The sequence below is a fragment of the Falco naumanni genome, chromosome 4, assembly GCF_017639655.2.
Source record: "Falco naumanni isolate bFalNau1 chromosome 4, bFalNau1.pat, whole genome shotgun sequence".
NCBI classification, from domain to species: domain Eukaryota; kingdom Metazoa; phylum Chordata; class Aves; order Falconiformes; family Falconidae; genus Falco; species Falco naumanni.
This window is the reverse complement of record NC_054057.1, coordinates 107,769,311-107,789,865: the sequence shown is the minus strand read 5'-3', so window position 1 is coordinate 107,789,865 and position 20,555 is coordinate 107,769,311. Positions and strand designations below refer to the sequence as shown.

The following is a 20,555-nucleotide window of genomic DNA, read 5'->3' as shown; positions in this document are numbered from 1 at the left end:
AAATGCTCTTTGAACAATGCAATTAGAGTAAACCATACTACACCTAAAATAGAATTTATTGCCTTAACCTTTCCAGTATACACAGTTTCCCAAATTGCTCAAATTGCTGTGCTTGGTATCAGAGCAAGTCATGAAGGAAGCTATGGTGAGAATTTAGTCTCAAATTAACTTCTCTTTAAAGGCAAAGTCAGTCAGTATTGATTGACTTTTATAAAGAAAAAGCCTGTCTCAGAGTCCAGTGCAGGCTGTTCACATCTGACTGAAAAGGGGACCAGACTTCCTCTGAATCCAACTGCATAACAGAGAAAATAGAAGTTTGTCTCTGTGCTAGTTGTATGCATGATTTCTTACAGTGTAGGGTATGAATTTCAGTCCAATAGCGACCTACCAGAGATTTGCCTGTTCTCCCTACATTCTTAACATCCATATTCTACAGATTTGGAAACCCTTATATACATGGATGATATCTAGGGGGCTTCCTTCTATGCTTTTGCCCAAACACAAGACAGTTTTACAGCTTAGATTTTTGCTGTTTAAAATTAATAGGTGCAAAGCAGCTTAAAATACAGCTGCAGATGGATATGGGTATTTTCCACTGTCTGTGCCCTCAGACCTTAATGACATTCTGGACCGATGATCCAGCAAACACTTACGACAGAAGGGAGTTACTTGAGAGAACCACCACACAAGTCGAGAGAACCTTGTATGGCATCAATTAACATGCCCAGCAGATTCTGCAGGACAAAGCCTAATGGGAAGGCACTGAAAACCTGGCACATCAACCATTTTTTAGCACAATTCTTATTCCTACACCTGTATGTGGCTAAAGCTTTAATGAAGACATGCTATTTTACAGCATCCGCTGGTTGCAAAAGGTTACTTCAGGTTGCACACCCGCCAGAACATTTCAAGTTCTTTTTGCCTGCATCATTTGGACAGGCTGGAAAGCCTGACTACTGAAAAAACAGCAATACTGATCAATAACTCCCCATACTCAAAGGGTCTCCGCATCCTCCTCTTCCACAGGACACAAAGCAACCCAAATTGACGACAGCACCTGGCTTTGATGTTCCACAGTTCACAAGGGCTAGAAAAAGACATTTAGGAACAATGTGCCCCTTTGCCCACATCCCCCCAACAGCTTCAACTTTGAAAGCATTTCATAGGCACTCAGGTAACTTAATGTAATAATAACAACACAGGTTTTAACATTATTTGGGAAAGGCTATAGTATTACAGTAGTTTGGGAGTGATCTTTGAATATACTTTTTATGAGAATTATTTCCTCTTCAAAACAAAATATCACAACTGTGAGCCAAGTAACCTACAGAACTTCAAAATCCCAAATATATCCATAATTATTTAAATGCAAAATATAACCACAAGTAACTATACCAGAGCAACTTTTAAATTAAATGAGTTCTGTAACAATACCTTGCCCCCAAAATTTGCCCACTGCAAACAAGATGACAGAGGAGCCTGAACTTCTCCCACTAAATTTGGAATACATGGTGATGAGTCCAAGAAGAGTAAGGCAACACTAGCAAAATGAGTGCCTCCTAAGCAGAACGAGAGTGGTGATGACAACATCATTAAATGGGATCCCTTGGGATTTAGATTATAATAGGAACATTTCTGCAAATGCCAGAAAATTCAGACCCTTGACTCAGTGCTTAATGATTCTATGTCTCCATGACATCAGAAAACCCAAACAACTGCAGTAAAGACATTAAAATATGAGTTCAAGGACTGCATAGCGAAACTGGAACACAAAATAGTTTTTCTAACAAAATCCCACAAGTTTTTAATTTGGTGAATTTCAGTATTTCAACTTATCTGTTAAAAAATCCAAAGCTTATTCCTAACTGTGCAGTGGTCTTGAATCTAGTTTCCTATTTATGTTTGGTGATAGAGTGGCTGATCACAGACTTTCCTCATCTACATTCCTCCCCAGTAATACCAACAGAAAAGATTGAAAGAAGGGTTTTGAAGAATTCAGTGCAGAATATTTTGTGATTGAGCTTTTGAACTCAAATTTATTTCAAGATGATGTCTGAAACTAAAGGCTCCAAACAAACTTAAAGACATTCAGCAGCTAACAAAAACTGGCAAAACAGTTTTCAAAATATAAAAGTAGAAGAGACCTCTATGGTCCCTAAGCCATTTGAAATGCCATTTCATACATCTGACTCATACTTGGTAAGCTATGTTTTTCAGTTATTAATTCTTCCCTTCTTGCAGCATTCATTCTAAAATCAACGCAAACTGCTTAAACTAAACACCTGGAATGACTTAAGTGGAAGTTACTTTACCAGAGTCATTCCTGCTATCCTTTGAGATTTATGCACTACTTTAAATATACATATATATATATATATTTGTCAGGAGGAGTTTATTTTACCATTTCTTGTGCAACATCATCAGGAGTTTCCTTCTCCAGATCAAAAGTAAACTCAATGGCTCCATTATCTTTGGGTTTTCCTTTCAGTTTCTTAGGATCTTCTACCCAGAGTCTTAAGGCAATAGAGGATTTCCTACCATGGTCTTCTTCTGCAAGTTCCACTCTTACCCCAGTATCTTCAGCAAAAAAGGCATGGCTTAATAAATCTTTAATTTCATATCTGCAATGGATATAAAGAGTATTAAAATACTAGAAGCCTTAAGCAATTTCAAAGTTTGTGAAGGGAATCTGCTGTTAAAGGCAAACACATTTACAATATGTGCAGTATTCATCCATAAGAAACTTGTGTTCTTAGCAAAAAGACAGTATTTACAGTGTTACTGAGGACTGCTGAAAAAATGACATTTCCTATTTCACAAAGCTTCAGCAACACTCATAACACCTTAAGCCTGTGCAGAAAAGCAGATTATAGCTTTGCTCAATTTCTCCTAGGTATCTGAGCTTAAAGAGTACTAAAAAAAACCCCAAACAAACCAAAACCCCCAAAATAACCACACAAAAAAAAAGAAACCCACCAGAAACATTCCCTCTGGGTAGTCAGTGGAGGTCCTTAGAAGTTCTGTTTGTGAAAGTTAGGAAATACTGAACAGTAGACACATTCATCTATGAGAGGCCAGTATAAGAAGATTAGGTCTTAAAACCAAAGCTGGGAACAGGGCACAATCTGTTTCCGTACCCAGAGGCTAATGAGTCAACAGAATCTGCTGTAACAGCTTGTGGTGAATCTACCATGTCGCATTCATGGTTGACCTCCACCACACTCGATGCTCCATGCAGAACCTCCTGAGTGAGATTTTGTGGACAGCTACGCCAGAATACGCTAGTTCATACGTCCACAATGATGCTTTCTGACCTTATTATTTGAAGCCGAGAGGTTAAGACACACAACAATTGCATTTACTTAGTTATCCTGACATTATATAGTAGAAAAGCAGGTAAACATTTCTATTTGTATTTCCATTCTGCATTTTCTCCTGCACAGGGGAGATCCAGAGGCCAGAACAAAAATCCACAGACAGCTTTGAAATCCCTGCATACACATTATTTAATACAAAACTTGATTACTTGAAACAAACCTTTCTTCTTTATTTTTGCAAATGCACTCCCCAATTATTTCTTTAATTTCAGGATCAGTAACTTTCTCAAAGCTTGCTGGCTTTATACCCTAAGATGATAGAGAAAAAGAAAATTAGTTTGAAAGAGGATTACATTGTATCTCTTCAGGACATTTTTCCTGAAGAGGTCAATTCAACCCTTGGAGCAACAAATACTTTAAAGCTGTTAGTCTTAATGCAAAACTGAATTGAAGATTTAGGGCTACCATATTTAAGTACCATCGCACTTCAAAATAAGCACACATGTTTGTAGATGAACTCAGCCGTACACAGGGCTAACCTCCCTTTTTCTTTACTAACCCTTGCAAACCTTACCTTTATATCCTGTGGCTTCTGCGGTCAATACTCAGGAAACAGCCAATTTTAAATTTTCAGGATAACCCTTTTCTGAAATTATTCCGAAATTATTCCTTTTATGTTTTGCCTTAACTCAAAACACTATATGAATAAAGACAAACAATCATGTTTTTCTTCAGATAGCCAATTTAAAGAATGAGTCAAATATACCTTGGAAAATTCCTGCTTCCCACAAATCTTTTGGTTTTCTATGTCCTCACTCTCCAATACCCCCAACCCGCAAAAAAAAATCCCCAATAACCAATCCCAACACCAAGCAGGGGAGCAGGAGAATACACCCAACAGCTCTGTGTTGGTCTTGGATTTCCCCAGCACATTGTTTGAATCTCATCAGGAATGAGCGGCAGAGCAGGTGTAACCTATAAATCAACCTATAAATCAAGTTAAATCTCTGTCAAATGTTGACATTTTTGCTGAGAATAGTGTTCAGCTCCAGATTTGTAACACCTAACCTATAAAAGCATGGCCTTCCAAGGAGAAAACCCAAGGGTCCATCACAGAAGGAAATGTGAAGAGAAGCGGAATCTGCTTCTCTGCATCGGGGGCTCTGGCTCAATGTCGGTGCAAGAGGAACAGTTTGCATTTCCTTCAGGTTGGGCGCGTTTTTTTCTAAGATGATGAAGAGGATTTAAAAGAAGCACAGACACTCTTCTAGGGCAGTCATAGGTTATCTCTCCCTATTTTTTAATATTTCAGGACCAAGACCTTACCTCAGCACGAACCTTCTCAAGGTATATGTTATTTTAATTAAGAGGCTATACGTCTTACCAACATGAAGACAGAGTGTAGGAGAAGCAGTAAGCACGTTCTCAGGCTAAATAACAGTTAATATATTATCTCATCTTTCTGTACACATCAAAATATAGTCAAAAATAATTACTGGGAACACCTGAGCAGTTAACATACATGCAGCTGTGCATTTCCAAAACCCAGGCTGACAATTTCTCCTGATGACAGGCTGCAGACCGGGAGGAAGGGATGTCCCATTAGGAACAGGTGTCATTTTCAGCAAGACCACCCTACCGCTCTCCTCCTCAAACGGCGCAGGAGACACTAACAGATACCCAACACCCATAACGCTGGTAACTCGTTCAGTTCAGCAGAAGATTTCCTATGAATACTTTTCACGTATATCTTCAGCTACAGACAAGAATGGCAACACAAGAAGTTATCCTTTGTATTTGCGCTGTTCAGCTTAAATCACAAAAAAAATGTATTCAGTTTTTAAAAAAGTAATACCTCTGCCTACTAAAATAAGACATGTATGGATGAAAGTTTGACGAAATTAATTTGGGAATAGATTCTACAGTTAGATCCTATTACTTAAGGACTCAAGTATTTCCAATGAAGTCAATAAGCAGAATAAAAAGGAAACATGATTTCCTTTATCTAAAAAGCCCAGACTCTGATTAAGCACATAAATGTCCAAAGCCCACTCAGTTAACTCCATTCAAATCCTTTTAAAGTTTCACCCTGAAAGAACAGTAAATAACGGACCATGCAGTGGCAGACAAGCAGGCCCGAAGTCCTGAAGATTGGACTTATTGGCTCACCTGATGTTGTCTTGAATAAAAGGGTATTCCAGAAAGTATCTGCAAGTACTTCAATGAATTTGGTCTGGAATAAATTTTATGGGCAAATTTCAGTAAGAGCTGGTGTCGCAGCACTCTCCAAACTAGCCGGCTGCCACAAGGTCTTTTACCATCTCATACCAACATACGCTTCACGTCAGTCCCTCTGCTGCCTCCTCCTAGTCTCTCCTCATCCCGGACACACTCCCTCTTCTTTCTGCTTCCTCCTCTCTCTTCCTTGGCTGCCCAACCTCTTAACAGAACCAGCCACGGTTGCACCTCATCTACATCAGCCAACCTGCTGCCCCTGAAGCCAGCCCAGAGCTGTATATTATCAATGATAATTAACCCAGCTTCATTCTTCTGCAGGTTGTCACCCCTAGAATTTCTGAATATTCCAGCATCAGATTACACTTTATTAACATTCTGTTGCCGCTCAAGCCTCAGATTTGACTTTAAACTTTGATTTATTAATTTATGTATTAACATTCATAAATTTTGAAAAAAACCCCAAATATGACAGAACAGTCACAAAAAGACTCAGCTTCCCGGCTTTGCCTAGGCAGAGAGCTGCTGAGATCCAAAACAACCATTCTTGCGGGAACAAACCAAAATAATCCATACACGTGGCTGGCTGGCTGTGACCCACTAAAAAGAATTATTTGCTTAACCAAACCTAAATCTTAGGAAATGAGGGTTCAGATTTTGTATGTTAGAAAAATGTGTCAAGAATAGAGAGTGCCTAGGCTGTCAAAGTCTAGGCTTGCTCAAAACAAGCAAATGCACACCGCAGGGTGTCAAGAGCATTGCTTAAGAGAGCTCTGATAGTACCAAAATACATTTTTAGCATGGATCCTCTATACCCTAACACAGCCTAAAGCTAGAGAACCTATCACGTTCCCAGATGGGGAGGAGTTTGGAGAAACCTTCATTAATTCACAACAGAAAGCAACAGGACAAATCTCTGCATTTTCAAACATTCCAGTTTGCCATAGGAAGTCACCGATTTCCACCTTGTGAAGAATGGGTAATAAAGACTATCATCTGCTCTAGCTTAATGCTTACTGAAAAATATCCCAAACGTGCATTGGTATCAATTTAACCAGGAAAAAAAACAACAAAACAAGCCCCCCCCAAAACAACCCCACAAAGCAGCAAAGGCAACTGCCACCATACTCCCTGGAGAGCTTTCAGCCACTTAGAGGAATACGATGTTTAATGTATCTCCACACTCAAGGGAACCTGCCAATCAGATTTTGGGTATCTTAACAGCAACTGAACATATGACACACACAAATACCGTAAGTCATATCACAGTATCTCTTGATTTAATTTTCTTTTCCAGAATTCACAGACCATCTTCAGTTACATTGTTCAGCTTGAACATCACTGGGATGGAGCAGGGCAAGACATGTTGGGCATCTAGGAATCAGGTTTGCCTGAAAATGGTCCTTGACAGATCCCTGATGACTGACCCTGATTTTTGACCTTACAAATTGCTCCCACACAAAAAAAGGCAACTCCTGCAAACACCTTGCAGCAAAAACCTTGAATGTTTTACTTTCAACATCTTTTGAAGGAACATTGACTCCTCTCCGAGCACCTATTGGGTTTATCTACTGAACAGCTAAGCTACAAATAGATGACCAAAACAAAACAAGGACAAAATACACACAGTGAACTACTGAACAGAACTGCTTTTGCCAAAGTGTTTTCTCAATGCCCATGTGCTATATTATGCTTTTGCTCCTTATTCTTCATTAAAACCTCCAAGGCCATCTCACTGCAACGCTGCAAACCCTCCCTGCAGTGTGGTGCCCTGATGCTTACAAGCCCCCTGACAGTGAAGGGGATTCATGCGAAACGCAGGTTTCCATTTGCAATCAAAGGACCTATCGCACTCATTTATACAAAAGCCATCTGCCTTTCCTGAGCATTCCCAAGGAAACATAGCACTGAAATTCAAAGTATATTAGCTAAGGAATTATCAATGAGAGTTTGAAAATTGTACAGCCGTCTCAAAAAAAAAAATTCAACACCACTGCACCCGAGAGGTGCATAGGGATATTTTCACACATTCTTTATGTGCTAAAATACATATAATCCAAGAGCAAAATAAGAGAATATCAAATAATCTCCCTTTCAAGAATTTCTGTCTCAAATAGAAAGATTTATTTTGAGTCCCTTATCACGACTTAAAGGTCTCCTCACCTTTCTGAAGTGATTAGATTTGAAATACCTTGCACTCCACTATAAGATAGTTGAGCCTACAGTCAGGCACACACAGGACATTAAAGTTTTAACCTCTGTGTTGGGGGAAAAAGCGTGAAGCCCATTTTTCAGAGATGTAAAAATAGCTGCTTGTCATTCTTCCATCAGCAGAGCACACTTTTGAAAGTGTTAACATGTAATGCTTTAAAAGATGCACAGGATATGCCACACAAGTCAATATAAAGCCTGACCCATGTCAGCAATCTTTCTAAAGGTTTTCCTTCCACAGAGGAAAATATCAGGAAAGCCTGCTGTGGACTAAGACTCCACCTTCTACCTGAAGGTGGTCTCTGGATTCATGCTGTTCCTAGAAATGGGGAAAAAAAACAAAGCAGCCCTTTGAAAAAAGATGAAACTGTTTCCAGCTGCAATTCCACTCTACCACACATTCTCTGAAGACAATAAAGTGAATGCAGAGTTCTCAGTTTTGTCAGGATTTTGTTCCATGACAGTCAGCAGCAAGATCACTGTGTGCAATTACAAACTCCTCTACATTTCATTCCAAAATGGTACTCCATCCTAATGCTGATTTAAGATTATCTACAGATCTAAGATGGCTAAAACACACAAAAAGTCAGTGCAGTGACATTTATAACATTACCTGTCCGCTGTTGCTGTGCTACAGCTACAGCATTTATTCTAGCTGTATGAGCAATTTAAAACCTAGACTGCGAATGCTGAGAAAACATTCAATACATTTACAAAAAAGAAACAATAGGAAAATTTAACATACAAAACAGAACACTATAAACATGTGGGTTGTTTTAAAGCATGGGTTTGTCCTGCTAAACGCAATGAGGTCACCATGAACCCCCAGCAGATACAGCTGGTCTGCTGTGCATTCTGCAGTGCATCAGTAAGAAAACATTGGACTGGAGCTGCATGGGAAGGTCACAGACTCCGATGTTTCATCACTATTGTCTACATCAAAATCAGTTGGCAGAATGATTAAACACAAAAAAAAAAATCTGACTAAGAAAAACCATCAAGTTATGCATGAAAAATGAGATTATGGCACTAGAATGAAGGTCACTGCAAATATGCTGACCAGGAAATAACTTCAAAATTAACTGCAGCAAATGCGGCTTGGACCTGTTGCTTGAAAAATATGTATTTTCTGTTTATGTTACACATCCACTTTTTTAATGTTTACACTCCATAATTCAGGCTGAAAGGGCAGAGAGCAGTGACAAGTCATAGCAAGCATGTCCCATCTGGCAAAGAAATGAGCCCCTCCGTACCTTTTGAAAGTGACTGCCACTTTATCCTAGACTGCTGTTTACATACAGTTACACAGATGTAAAAACACGATGGAAAACGACAGCAGCAATTAAGCCAAGAGAATATGGTCAGGCAGAATAAAAGGTCACTGAAGTAAGTATAATAATCTTACAGTACTGATGCACATAATGTGTAGTATCTTAACACAAAATAGTAATGTCTCAGAAAAGTAATGTTGTTTTCTATACCAATAAGAACTACCAATTGTGACTTGACCAGCTGACTTCAGAGGTATCTTACATCCTATTACCAGGCGAGAGTTTGACAGAGCGTTAGCAGACAGCAGAAACAATTGAAAAAGCTGTTATGATGGCAAAACCCAGCTAACACCCCGACTGTGCTGGGCAGCCGAGGGAGCGTGCAGCCCACATCACCCAAGGGAAGGTTAGGGGCAGTCAGAAAAAAAAGGTCACTACCGTACCTTCACTGGCAAGTGTTCATTTGCTTGATGCAAACCCTAGGAAGCAATTCCGACCCCTTTAGATGCTATTAGCACTTCCAGCGGTTGCCACCATGATGCTGAGCCCAAGGTATGAAAAGCAAGTTCTTTTATATTTTTAAAATAGAAAGCATCAGGAAACTAGACACAGCAATCACATTTTTACACTGCATTGGCCCTCAATTTAAAGCACTACAAATCACGTCTACATTTCTGGTACAAAAAAAAATTAAATATTTTTTTTAAAATTCAGTAAATTTCTCACTGACAAGCTGAAATACATGACAACGATCAGGAGCACTGCACCAGTGAGCCCCTCCATCCAAGAAGGTCAGGGCCACGTTCTGCTCCAGTGAGAACCCTGAGCCTCACCTAACACTGGGAAGAAAACAGTCTAATTTGGCCTCTTGCGTTTACCCTACGCTCCGTTTCTCTACTATATTTCAGTCTAGTAAAACCCAATGCTAGCAATAGCTGCCGCGTGACTAACCTCAATCCTTCACAAAAAGTGACTGTAAAGTTTTCTCGTCAGTACATTGTCACTGCCCCAGCTAACAGGGCAGACCGCAACGTTTGGTGATGGCTCAGGACCCCACACCCTAAATTCTGACCCCTCCACAGCCACCGCTTCCCTCTGCCCCATGGCACCAGCTGGGCGACTCACATGGGTCGAAGCGGGTTCCTCTGCTGTCGCCAGGTCTTCTGCGGGTGCAGCTCCTCTATAGAAGCTGTTGAGCCCACGAGAGGGGTTCTTTCTGGGACAGAGGATCTCCCCCAGGGTGCTGATGCTCCTCTGGCAACCTCACCAAGAGGTCCACCCCCTGCTCCTCCTCCCTGTCTGACAGTTTAAGCAGCTCATGGCACTCCACAGGGCTTTTTCCCTCTCCACAGGGAGCTGGGTTAACCCTTTCCTTGGAATGATAGTAATGCTAATTTTTTCATCCAAAGAATCCCAGTGCCTTTGCTCCCACTGCTACTGCCCTGAGTTCAGTCAAAAAACACAGCAAAACACACCCTCCGTGCCTGTACCTGATGCTTTCTGCTCCAGCTCTCCCTACTAGACAGCTGTTTCAAAAATACCCCTTACCAGTAATAAAGTGACCTTTCAAGAGCTTCTCCGCCACTACTTGTTCTTCATGATATGCATTATTTTCCACTCTCTGAAGTTACTAGTGTAATACCAGTCTTATGAAGTTATCATAACTTACCATATAATCATCAGCTATGTAAAGGTTATTGCCACAGAAAATTAGTTGGCTCAGATTTTCACCAGTATTTAAAAAAATAACTACTTAAGCCTGCAAATTGAAATATAACATTTAATTAGGAATCCTCTGATTAATCATTATTCTTGGCCATCTTGGATATTGCTTTGATAAATGAGGCTTAGGAGCCTTACGAAGTCTTAATTACCAATATTCCAGATGGCTAAGAGCTGTACACAGAGTTTCTCCGGGTACATGGAGCAATGGAAGTCATCTATATCATTTGTGGCTCTACAGCGCATAGACACGTACCCAGGGCGCCCTATCACCAGCTAACGGTGATGGCAGCCCCACAAACAAGCAAGGCACGCTGCTCACGCAGCGCCTGCCCAGGGCAGCAGGTAACACATCCTGCACGGCTCAGGGAAGCCATTCAGTGTCTAGGGTTACTCAGTTTGTATCACATTCAGGAGACTAGTCTGAGCCTGAAGTTAGAAGAGACTCCTGTTGTCACCATGTGAACCTTTAGAGCCCAAGGAGATGTCTCCTAAGCTACCCACAGAGATGGCATTTCGAGCCCACCCAAAGGGCTACACACCTAAGCAAAGCCAACAAGCTGTTCTCCCAAAGAAAACAAACTTTTCCTTGTAGGGGAGGAGTGAACGGAATAGCAATGTGATAAAGCACCGTGCCATAAGGATGCGGAATGAGCAGCCATCCTCATAAGGATTCAGGCAACCCTATTTCACTTGCGTGAGAAGCTGAAGCTAAACAGCACTGCTGAGCAGCTTCCGACACCTTTTTTAAAAAAATTATTTCTGAATAGCTATAGAATGAAGGCAACACTCTAAGAAGAGTTAAACTACCAGAAATCAGGGTTGCAGTCCATTAGGGAAGATTCAGCTTTACCAAGTTACAAAAGGCAGCTTGCAACAGTTTATACAAAAATAGAATTAAAGCTGCTTTCCCTCTTCAGATGTGTCCTCGCACTTTCAGAAAGTCATCGCAACTCTCTCACTTCCAGCAGGGCCATCCTCCCTCCTGTGTCTTGTGATACTGACCTCAACTTTTTAAACACAGACTCCTGAATCCTTTGCATCCTCGCTCTCCCAGCAGGCCATCACCATCACAGCTAGTTAGCACAGCAACCTACATGAGCACCAGCTTCCTGACATCCTGGTCTTCAGTGGTGGGAAGAGACAGATTTTGAACACAAACGATACCTATAAAATTTAAATGGCACAGAAACCCATCACCTGGCACATGCGAGTCTTTGGGTATCTGATGAAGTTGTCTCCAATACCCAGTGTGAGAGGTCAGCATACAGCACGTGCCAAAATGCAGCCCTTGAGCAATGTGTGCTGACCGCAGGGTTTCACGGAACTGCATTGTACTAGCTTGACTAAACCCCTCTGAGAAGGCAGATGGTCTCAAGCACCTATCAAAATCAACCAGTTACTACTAAGTTTCATTTAGGAACATTTTTGCTCATAACAATCAGCTGGGTAAGAGGAATACAAAGTAATTTTGGGACGGCGCTTTTGGAGACAGATGCATGGGCTCAGTGTATCTACTACAGAAGCTAACTACTCTTCCTACCTTAGAGGTCAAAGAAATAAAAGCAACAATTATCTGTAGTTAATCGTTGTAACTTTTAGCACAGCTTTCTTAGGATTACTCTCTTCACATCCCCAGTGTGCATTTTTTGGTGACGCATGAGGGCCAAACCACACAGATCAACATCTTGTGTATCAACCAGATGGAAAGAAGTATCTGGGAAAATCTTTGACAAACCAGTCTGTTTAACATAGCTTATCATGAAAAAAAAAAAATCTCCTGCAACTCTTGGTTTCACTTAACCAAGTAGAACAAAACATAACCAGAGCTGCCAAAGCCTTTGGCAAGTCTCGTTTCTCTGCAGTCAGGGATTTGCAACGCGATAGCATCTTACAGACTCAGGAGTTTTTTTCAGGCATTCCCAGTACTGCTCATGGAGACAAATACATTTGTCATCTGGGGGTGAGAATGTTGGAGAGGGTATTTTACTCAGTGTAGAGATTATTCTAGAGTGACATCTCCTCCAGCCTAACATCACCTGAAAATGCAGCAAACCCATTTCCATGGTGCCTGTCTGGGGATTACCAGACCTCGCCAAGTTCCAAGATGCTGATACAAAGCTCCTCTGGCTGACTCCAAAACTAAACACTGCTATCTTTTCGCTCTTCTATGTGTAACAAATTGTCCGAAGATATAAACAGAGAGAATCTGTGCTGGAACTCTGAATCAAACATCCTCCATCATATAAATAAGGATTTAGGCTGTAACCTGAAAAGCTGCCCCTTTTAGCTTTGCAGGAAACTTGATCAAGTCTGAAAAGCCCCCATTTAGGAGGCAAGACTAGAGTGAAGATTTCTCCTTGCTCATTCTTCCCAAGTTTTATGCATTTTTGGCCAATAGACACAAAATCAGCAACAAAGATGACCGAAAATATTTTATGCAGCTGCAGTACAGACAAACACAACACAGCCGCGCAACTGCAAGCTTACAAATAAACCTGCAACAAGTTTGTGTAACCCAGAGCTCAGATACCTCCAGTTCCACAACACACTAAACATGACAGAACCGACACCTCACTGGAACACATTTTTTAACTTCCAAATGACAAAATCCCAGTGCAACTTAAGGATGTTTACTCACACAGGTTACTTTCCGGTAAATTTGAGCAGCATTCTGGCATTCTGAGTAAGGGTATTCTGAGGTAGCCATTTCCAACATGCACATTCCAAAAGCATAAACATCCACAGATTCATCGTAGTGTTCCTCATACATTTCCGGGGCCATAAATTCTGGTGTACCTACACAGACATACACAAAGAGAATGTAAATTTTTTATCAAGTCTAAATGGCTTTAACCATGATCTTTTCCGCCTATAGGAAGCATGCCCATCATAGCTGCGTAAGGCTGCACGCAAGGTTTTGAAAGAGGGAAATAACCAGAGTAAGCTCAAGCATCCTCCAGGGAAGAAACCCAAAGTCAACACGCACACATTTACATATCCATGGCTCGCTGCTAATACAACGGGCAAGAGGAATAAAAAAAAATATTCAAAAATGAACAATAGGAAGAGATATGGCACACTGCCTGACCATACTGGAAGGCATGAAATGGTTTCTTTTTCTGAGTGGAGAGGAGGATGCCTGCAGGCTTCTGGAGGTGAAAAGAAGAAATGAGAACCTTCATCATTGTTTTCATCAATGTAAATGTGAATATTTTTTTTCCCCTCAGAGATACATAGCAACCACCTGGCAGACAGACAGCACTTTGAAAGCAAGTAGTATCACAAATCACCTACAAAGTCACAGGCAAAATATTAAACCTAATTCTGCCACTGGTTTAGTGGGACAAATCAATGAGGCTACTCACAGAATAAGGTCCTACTCGACTGGGATTACGGTGTCAGGAATCTGATGCAACTGGATAAATATTAAGTGAAGCACTGTACTTGCTGCTTCACAATGGGAAGTTGCAGCTTTACGACAAGCAGCGCCTTACAACGCCTGCACAACAAGCTACTCTGAAAAGCGTGGTCTTATAAAGCAAAAGGGGAAAAAATCAACACCATGGTAATCTATTCCAGGAGCTGAATCTCATCGTGTAATTTATGCTTAGAAGCCAAGACTAATTTTTTCCTTTTTGAATTTAGAAAAGATGAAGGAAGGGAGATCAACGCAGCCATGTGCTGCGGGAAGGGGCCAGGGGGACACACACGCTGGGATGCCAGAAGAGGCGCAGCAGGTCTTGGACCACTCGAAGGACCCAAACAGACTCTGCCCACCCAGCCCAGCTCCAGCACCCAAACTGCCCCCCGGCACCTTGGCAGGTCCCATAGTTTCCTGTTATGATATCCCTACCTCAGCAGCAAAAGCACAACTGTAGTGACATAGCAGGAAAAACCAGTTCTTTTGACATAAGCTTTTTTTTTTTTTTTTTTTAATGGCAACATAAATGATATCTCTCAAAATTAGGGTCTTTTGTATGTGTTCACAAGTAGACTTGGCCTAACTCACAAAACAAACCTCAGCACAAGCATTACTGTACAATTCGTTTTACAAAATTCAGGACGGATCTCTCCCCTTGTTTACGTCCCTTCCACCTCGGAGACATTCATCCCTTCAGCCTTTGCCATCAGCCGGACCCATGTCGTGAAAGCTTAACTTAGTGCCTGCTCCTCAGGCTCTTCTCCCAGCTGTCATGCAGGCGGTAGCTGCTGCTCTGAAACGGTTAACAACTGCCACAAAAGATGTTTTTTCAACTGCCACAGAGAATGTTTTTTGGAGCTGCTACCTTGTTTTAGAAGGAACAAGACTCGGAGGCAGGAGTGAATCTCATGAATTACAGAGCATTTAAAGCAAATCTGAAAAAGTGATAGCACTAGTCTAAGAAGCAAATGGAATTCCTGATACTGTTCCAAAATAGCATGAAAATGACATTTTCTCCCGTCCCTCAGGGGTGGGAAGGAATACCTAACAAGTACCCTTAAATGAAACAGACCATCTAAATGGAAAGCAGCTCAGCATCTATTCAGCTCCTCTTGGCAGAAGGAGCTTTGCCCTGGCTCGGCTCCCCGCGACGGTACGTTGCAAGGTCAGGCAAGCATCAGCAACGGCACGAATGCAGCAAGGGAAAAGCTGGACCTCAGCCATGCTGACTTCATTCTGTTCAAGCCAATATAAAATTGCAGCTACTAATATTCTTTTAAAGCTACTACATCTATGGAGGGGCCAGAATTACTCATATCATCAGTGTTTCCAAGTCCTCCTAGTTCTTTCCTTGGAGCAGCACTGCTCATGAAAAAGATAAGCTCAGATATATTGCCAAAATGAATGCAGACACCTTGCCAGCAACCTGCAGCCCTTTTCAGTATTTAATTTCTTTTAGACGTGAGCATGCTTTGATGGTGTTGTGGTAACAACTGATTTTACAAAAACTTGTATTAGTATTTCTGGTATTATTGCCAGTATTGATATTACTGATATTGTTCCATTATGCCCCATGGACAGTTGTTACACTGCAAAAAAAATTATATGAAGAAATGCTGAGCCTCAACAGAAAAAACACCACCAATTATTAAAGTCTAGAAACTAGAGGAACTTAACAGATATAAACCAATAAGGTATCCAAGCACATTTCCAAAATTTCTGTAATTTTGACTACAACCATACCAGGCTCCCTAAGCATTAAGGTCAATACTTTTGTACAAATCATTGTAAAGAATTATGATCTCTGAAAATCTGAGATGCTAAAATAATTATTGAAGCAACTACTCCTTGAAAGATAGGATGCTGTTTTCATATGTAATAATGGAACAGTTGTTGTCACTATCAGTTTGCTAACTCTAATTACCTAGAATCTAATTTCCATTTATATTGTAATCTGAAATAGGACTACGTGCATGGTAACTTCCCCCGCTTTCAGCATCATTTCTCAGGAGTTTGCAGCTTCCTAGAACAATCATGTACAGATCTGAACAAGGAGATTTGCTACCTACATTTGGGTAAAAAGCACAAAATGCTGGCAAATTCAGGAAAAAAAATATTTACACAGAAAACATTAAATGTAAGTTTTGTAAGGAAACAAATTCCTTCAACAGTCATTTAGAAACTGCTCCTCTCAGTTCAAGCAAACCCACTTTCTAACAGCCCTCATGTGGGCACCACGCAAGGGCATCAGCTATTGCATATCCTAGTGGAAATTTCTTTTAATTTCATACCTACTGGTTTTTAGTAAACTGGAGATGTTTCAGCAGAAGTCTGCCAGGATGGCACGGAGACAGGCACGAGCTCTGCAGCTGCCTGCAGAAGCAGCCAGTTTTGCTGATGCCCCAGGACGGGGATAAGGTGTTCCAGCCAGACCAGCTCCCTGTGACCTCTCCACAAAGGAGAGTGGCTCAGCTCCACAGGGCACTGCTGCCTCTCCCTTCAGCAAAAGTAACAGTCCCTACCCCAGCGTCACTGGAAGCAGAAGACTTCCCAGGCTTTTGCAGCACTCCCTTGTTAGGGAGAGAGCAGGGCATCCTTTCTTTTCTCCTCTCCTCTCTATTGTTCTCCTCCCCCAGCAGGCACCAACCTTGTTCTCAGGAAGACAATGCACACCAGCTGCTGAGAACCCTTGCTGCTCCTTTTGAAGGAGAGAGGAGAAGGATTTGCAGACACCAAGTACTATTTCAATTGAAAACCAAAAGTGGTTTACATTGTGATAGAGAAGGAAGGAGAAAAAGTCACGATACCATTTCCTACTGATTGAGATTTTTATCGCGGTAAGAAAGGAACCACCACAAAACCACTTTAATCTCTACTAGCAACCTGCAAGTGAAAAAAACACTAATGCAAAATGTGAAAGACATTAAAAAGACAACCACCATAACAGAAGGAAGCCAAGGAGAATAGGAGGATTACCTATTACACTTTTGGCAAACGAAGCCCTCTTGAGGGTTGCCAGACCCAAGTCTCCTATTTTCACAGATCCAGTTGGTCCAGTAATAAAAATATTGTCACATTTTAAGTCTCTGTGAATTATTGGTGGAGTTCTTGTGTGCAAGAAAAGAAGACCCTTCAGGATTTGCCGGCACCAGCTACGCAGGACTTTTGGTTTCATCACTTTAAATCTCTTCAGATACCTAGAGCACAAACACACACAGAAGTGGGTATAATGAAAATGAAGCATTATTAGAGATTCTAGGGGCTTTAGCAGCTGTAACTGTTCTGGATAAAAGCCCCTTATTAGATGCCATATTAGCAGCTCAGAAATACTACAAAATTGGAAGAAATAGATCTTTTCAAAGGAGGAATTAGAGCATTCATTTTTAGGGAGGAAGATAATAAGCATTTTTGTTGCAAATACAACCAAATATTTGCAAGTCTAATAGTACAGCAATTCACTTCATGCAGAGAACAGCTTTAGAATAGGTTTCATATGCTCAAATCAGAATAATACCGAAGTTTAATTTTAACCACAAGACTTTGACCTCTCCATTTACCTAACACACTAATTGGGAGGGTACATCTTGGAAAAAAACGTAGAACCTGCTAATGCACTGGCAGAGCAGCACACTGGATATATGCAGTGATGAGTACTGCTCCCATTGGGGCTGAAAATCTGTTCCAGAATTCATGCCAACTGTTTTATATCAACCTTAACAAGATTGTCAGTACCAGAAGCTATTAATTAATATTGTTTAGTGGATAACCTAGAGCACCTTCTGCATCAAAAGGAGATTCTACCATTCAAGTACTATTCTATCTGAATTTCTAACAACACATGCAAATACAAGCACAAAAGCAATCACAAAAACACACCCTGACAAATTAAAACGTCACAGGCAGAAGATGAAACACACCAGAGAACAGCTTCTCGTTGCATAACAAACAGGAGAGCAGGGAAAAAGAGATGGAGGCCAAAATTCTTCCTGTCAAATCGATGCAGTTCAAACGCTGGGACAAGTGACAGACACCAGAGAACAGCTCCATTTTTTTTTTTTTTCTTTCATCTGGAGATACCTTTTTTCAGAATATGAAAGTAGGATTTTTCTAAAAATTTCCATTGCTATTCTTAGGCTCCTCACCAAGAGCGCAATACTTACGTCTTTAGCGTTCCGGAGGTCATCAATTCTGTAACCAGCACGATGCACCTCTTGCCTTTTGCACAGGATTCCCAGAAGTCATAAAATCGCACAATGTTTGGATGCTGTAGACCTTTCAACATTTCTGCTTCCTCTTTAAATCTCTGCCTCTCTACTTTTGTGAGTTTTCTGTCCTACAATACAAAGTGAGGCATTATTAGCAACGAACAGACAAATATAAAGGCACTGCACTGCTAGGGTATTCAGAATGCTAGATTTGTTTTATGCTTGTATCAAGAGCAATTACAAAATCTTTTATGTAAGAGATGAGCAGTGTGTATGAACTAGGGCACTCGCCTTAAATCCAGTGTCAAGAAGACAAAGACTCGCCCCTGAACAAAGAGATGCCTGTGCTACGCTCTGCTACATGACAGCATTAATATTTCAGGCAGCACAAACACACCCGTGGCTTGATGGATCAACACACAGCTATTTACTTCTTGTTTTGGTTTGGTGAGGCTCATTACCTGGGAGATTAACACACACAGGATCTCATTCCTAGGTATGAACGCCCTCCCAGCTGAGCTGCCGCTGCCTTTTACAGCTCTGACTGCCCACCCGCTCCCACGACCGCTCCTGGGAAGCTCTGGCAGGTCCATTGGGTGAGGTCCCACAGCAACCACGCTGTACCGCCCATCCCATTGCTCTAGGGACAAATTAAAACAATACCCCCCCCCCCCCCCAATAAAAAACAACAACCCAACAACAACAGAAAAACACCCCCAAACCACACACACACACTTTTCCACTTGTTTGCTGTTCTGCCTGATTCTATGGCCTCAAAAATTGGCAAAGGAAGGATTTAAAGCCATCCTTCAGCCTTTTCTGTGGGCTGCACATTGGCCACATGGAAATACTTATTCTTTTAGATTAGAAATGTGAGGAATGTCATGTCCTACAACTCTGGTTTTCCTGGAGAAATCTGGAAGCATTTACTATAAACTCCAGGTTGTGAAGCGACCCTGCAAGGAGCACAGAGCCCTTCTCTTCCCCACTGGAACTCATCTGCAAGAGAGACCCCTACAACAGGCAGCTTGGATGCACGTCCCAGCCTCTTCAGACCACGTAGAGAGCAAAATGGGAGTTTCACCAAGGAGCACCACCATCTGGGTTGTCTCCCCTGGATGGCTGTCAGGCTGGGAACACTTTCCCCTCCACCACCCTGGAAATGAACCTTTTTTTGTTCTTTGAAAGGCACAATTGTGTAACTGTTCTTACTTACGGCAGCAAACACTCACAAATCAGCAAGATTAATTAGTTCATATTTTAACCTCAGACATATTCCTTTTCTCAGTTCACTTAGGCATGTTTGTAAGAGCACATACGTCGTGAATTAAACTGGCTCCCAGCTGATTTGTAACCAAGATGCAGAGGGATTGGGCCACCGCTGTTTTGATAGTTTGATACCCTGCCCTCATCTGTGATTGCAAAGAGCTCAACAAAGGAACAAGAATTTCTGCAGCTACAAACAAGTCAGCTTTGCACAGAGACTTCCTGATAGGAAAGCCCGGGTTGAAATTATGATGCTTTGGCTGTTCTTGGAAGACACAAAACCTGCTTCCCCAGCAGTATGCGTGCATTGAAGGGAGCATTTCTATTTCACACTGTGACTACCGAGGGGCTTCTCAGTTTTCTTTACGTTTTGTGGAGCAGCATCAGAGTTAATGTTGCCCTGAGCAACAGCAGCAATCTGGGCTGGCACCACGGGGTGCCCACAGGGATCCATGCCTGGGTCCCCATGGGCAGCCGGGAGCACCCCATGCCCAGCAGCATGCCAAACACCAGTGGCCCAGCACAGGGGAGTATTTCTGCTGCTCTGTAGCAGCTGTGTTTTAATAAGTTAAAAAGAAGAAAAAAAAAGTAAAAAAGCAGCAGGCTGTCTAATGAGCCAGTACAGAAGAGCCTGAGAACTGCTTTCAAATCCATCACTTCTTCCCCTGCTGCTGAGTTTCCTCTTAATTTAAACCCCGTAGAATAAATCAGACACACTGCTATTAGAGAGGAAAAGGAGCAATTCCTTGCGTGAGACAGGAAGAGCAGTGTGGGCTAGCAGAGAAAGGAAAAGGTGGCAACACAGATCCAGCAGGTGTTCTTCAAAAACCTTCTAATTAATTAAAAAAGTAATACCATACCCCCTGACTCCCATTTCCAGATTTCTGAGCACCATGAGAAATTT

At 41.5% G+C, this 20,555-nt stretch overlaps 1 protein-coding gene across 10 annotated transcripts in view; it reads right to left on the bottom strand.

Annotated features, from left to right (window-relative positions):
• The window catches only part of WNK2 (WNK lysine deficient protein kinase 2), a 112,408-nt gene that overhangs the window by 55,651 nt on the left and 36,202 nt on the right, over window positions 1–20,555 (bottom strand). For all 10 annotated transcript variants that reach the window (XM_040592363.1, XM_040592365.1, XM_040592356.1 and 7 more), the window contains exons 3-7: window positions 18,341–18,513; window positions 17,157–17,377; window positions 13,398–13,555; window positions 3,538–3,626; window positions 2,402–2,621 (exon numbers count right to left, since the gene is read on the bottom strand). In XM_040592363.1, coding sequence (XP_040448297.1) covers window positions 2,402–2,621; window positions 3,538–3,626; window positions 13,398–13,555; window positions 17,157–17,377; window positions 18,341–18,513 — 861 coding nt within the window. The remainder of the gene's footprint in view (window positions 1–2,401; window positions 2,622–3,537; window positions 3,627–13,397; window positions 13,556–17,156; window positions 17,378–18,340; window positions 18,514–20,555) is intronic.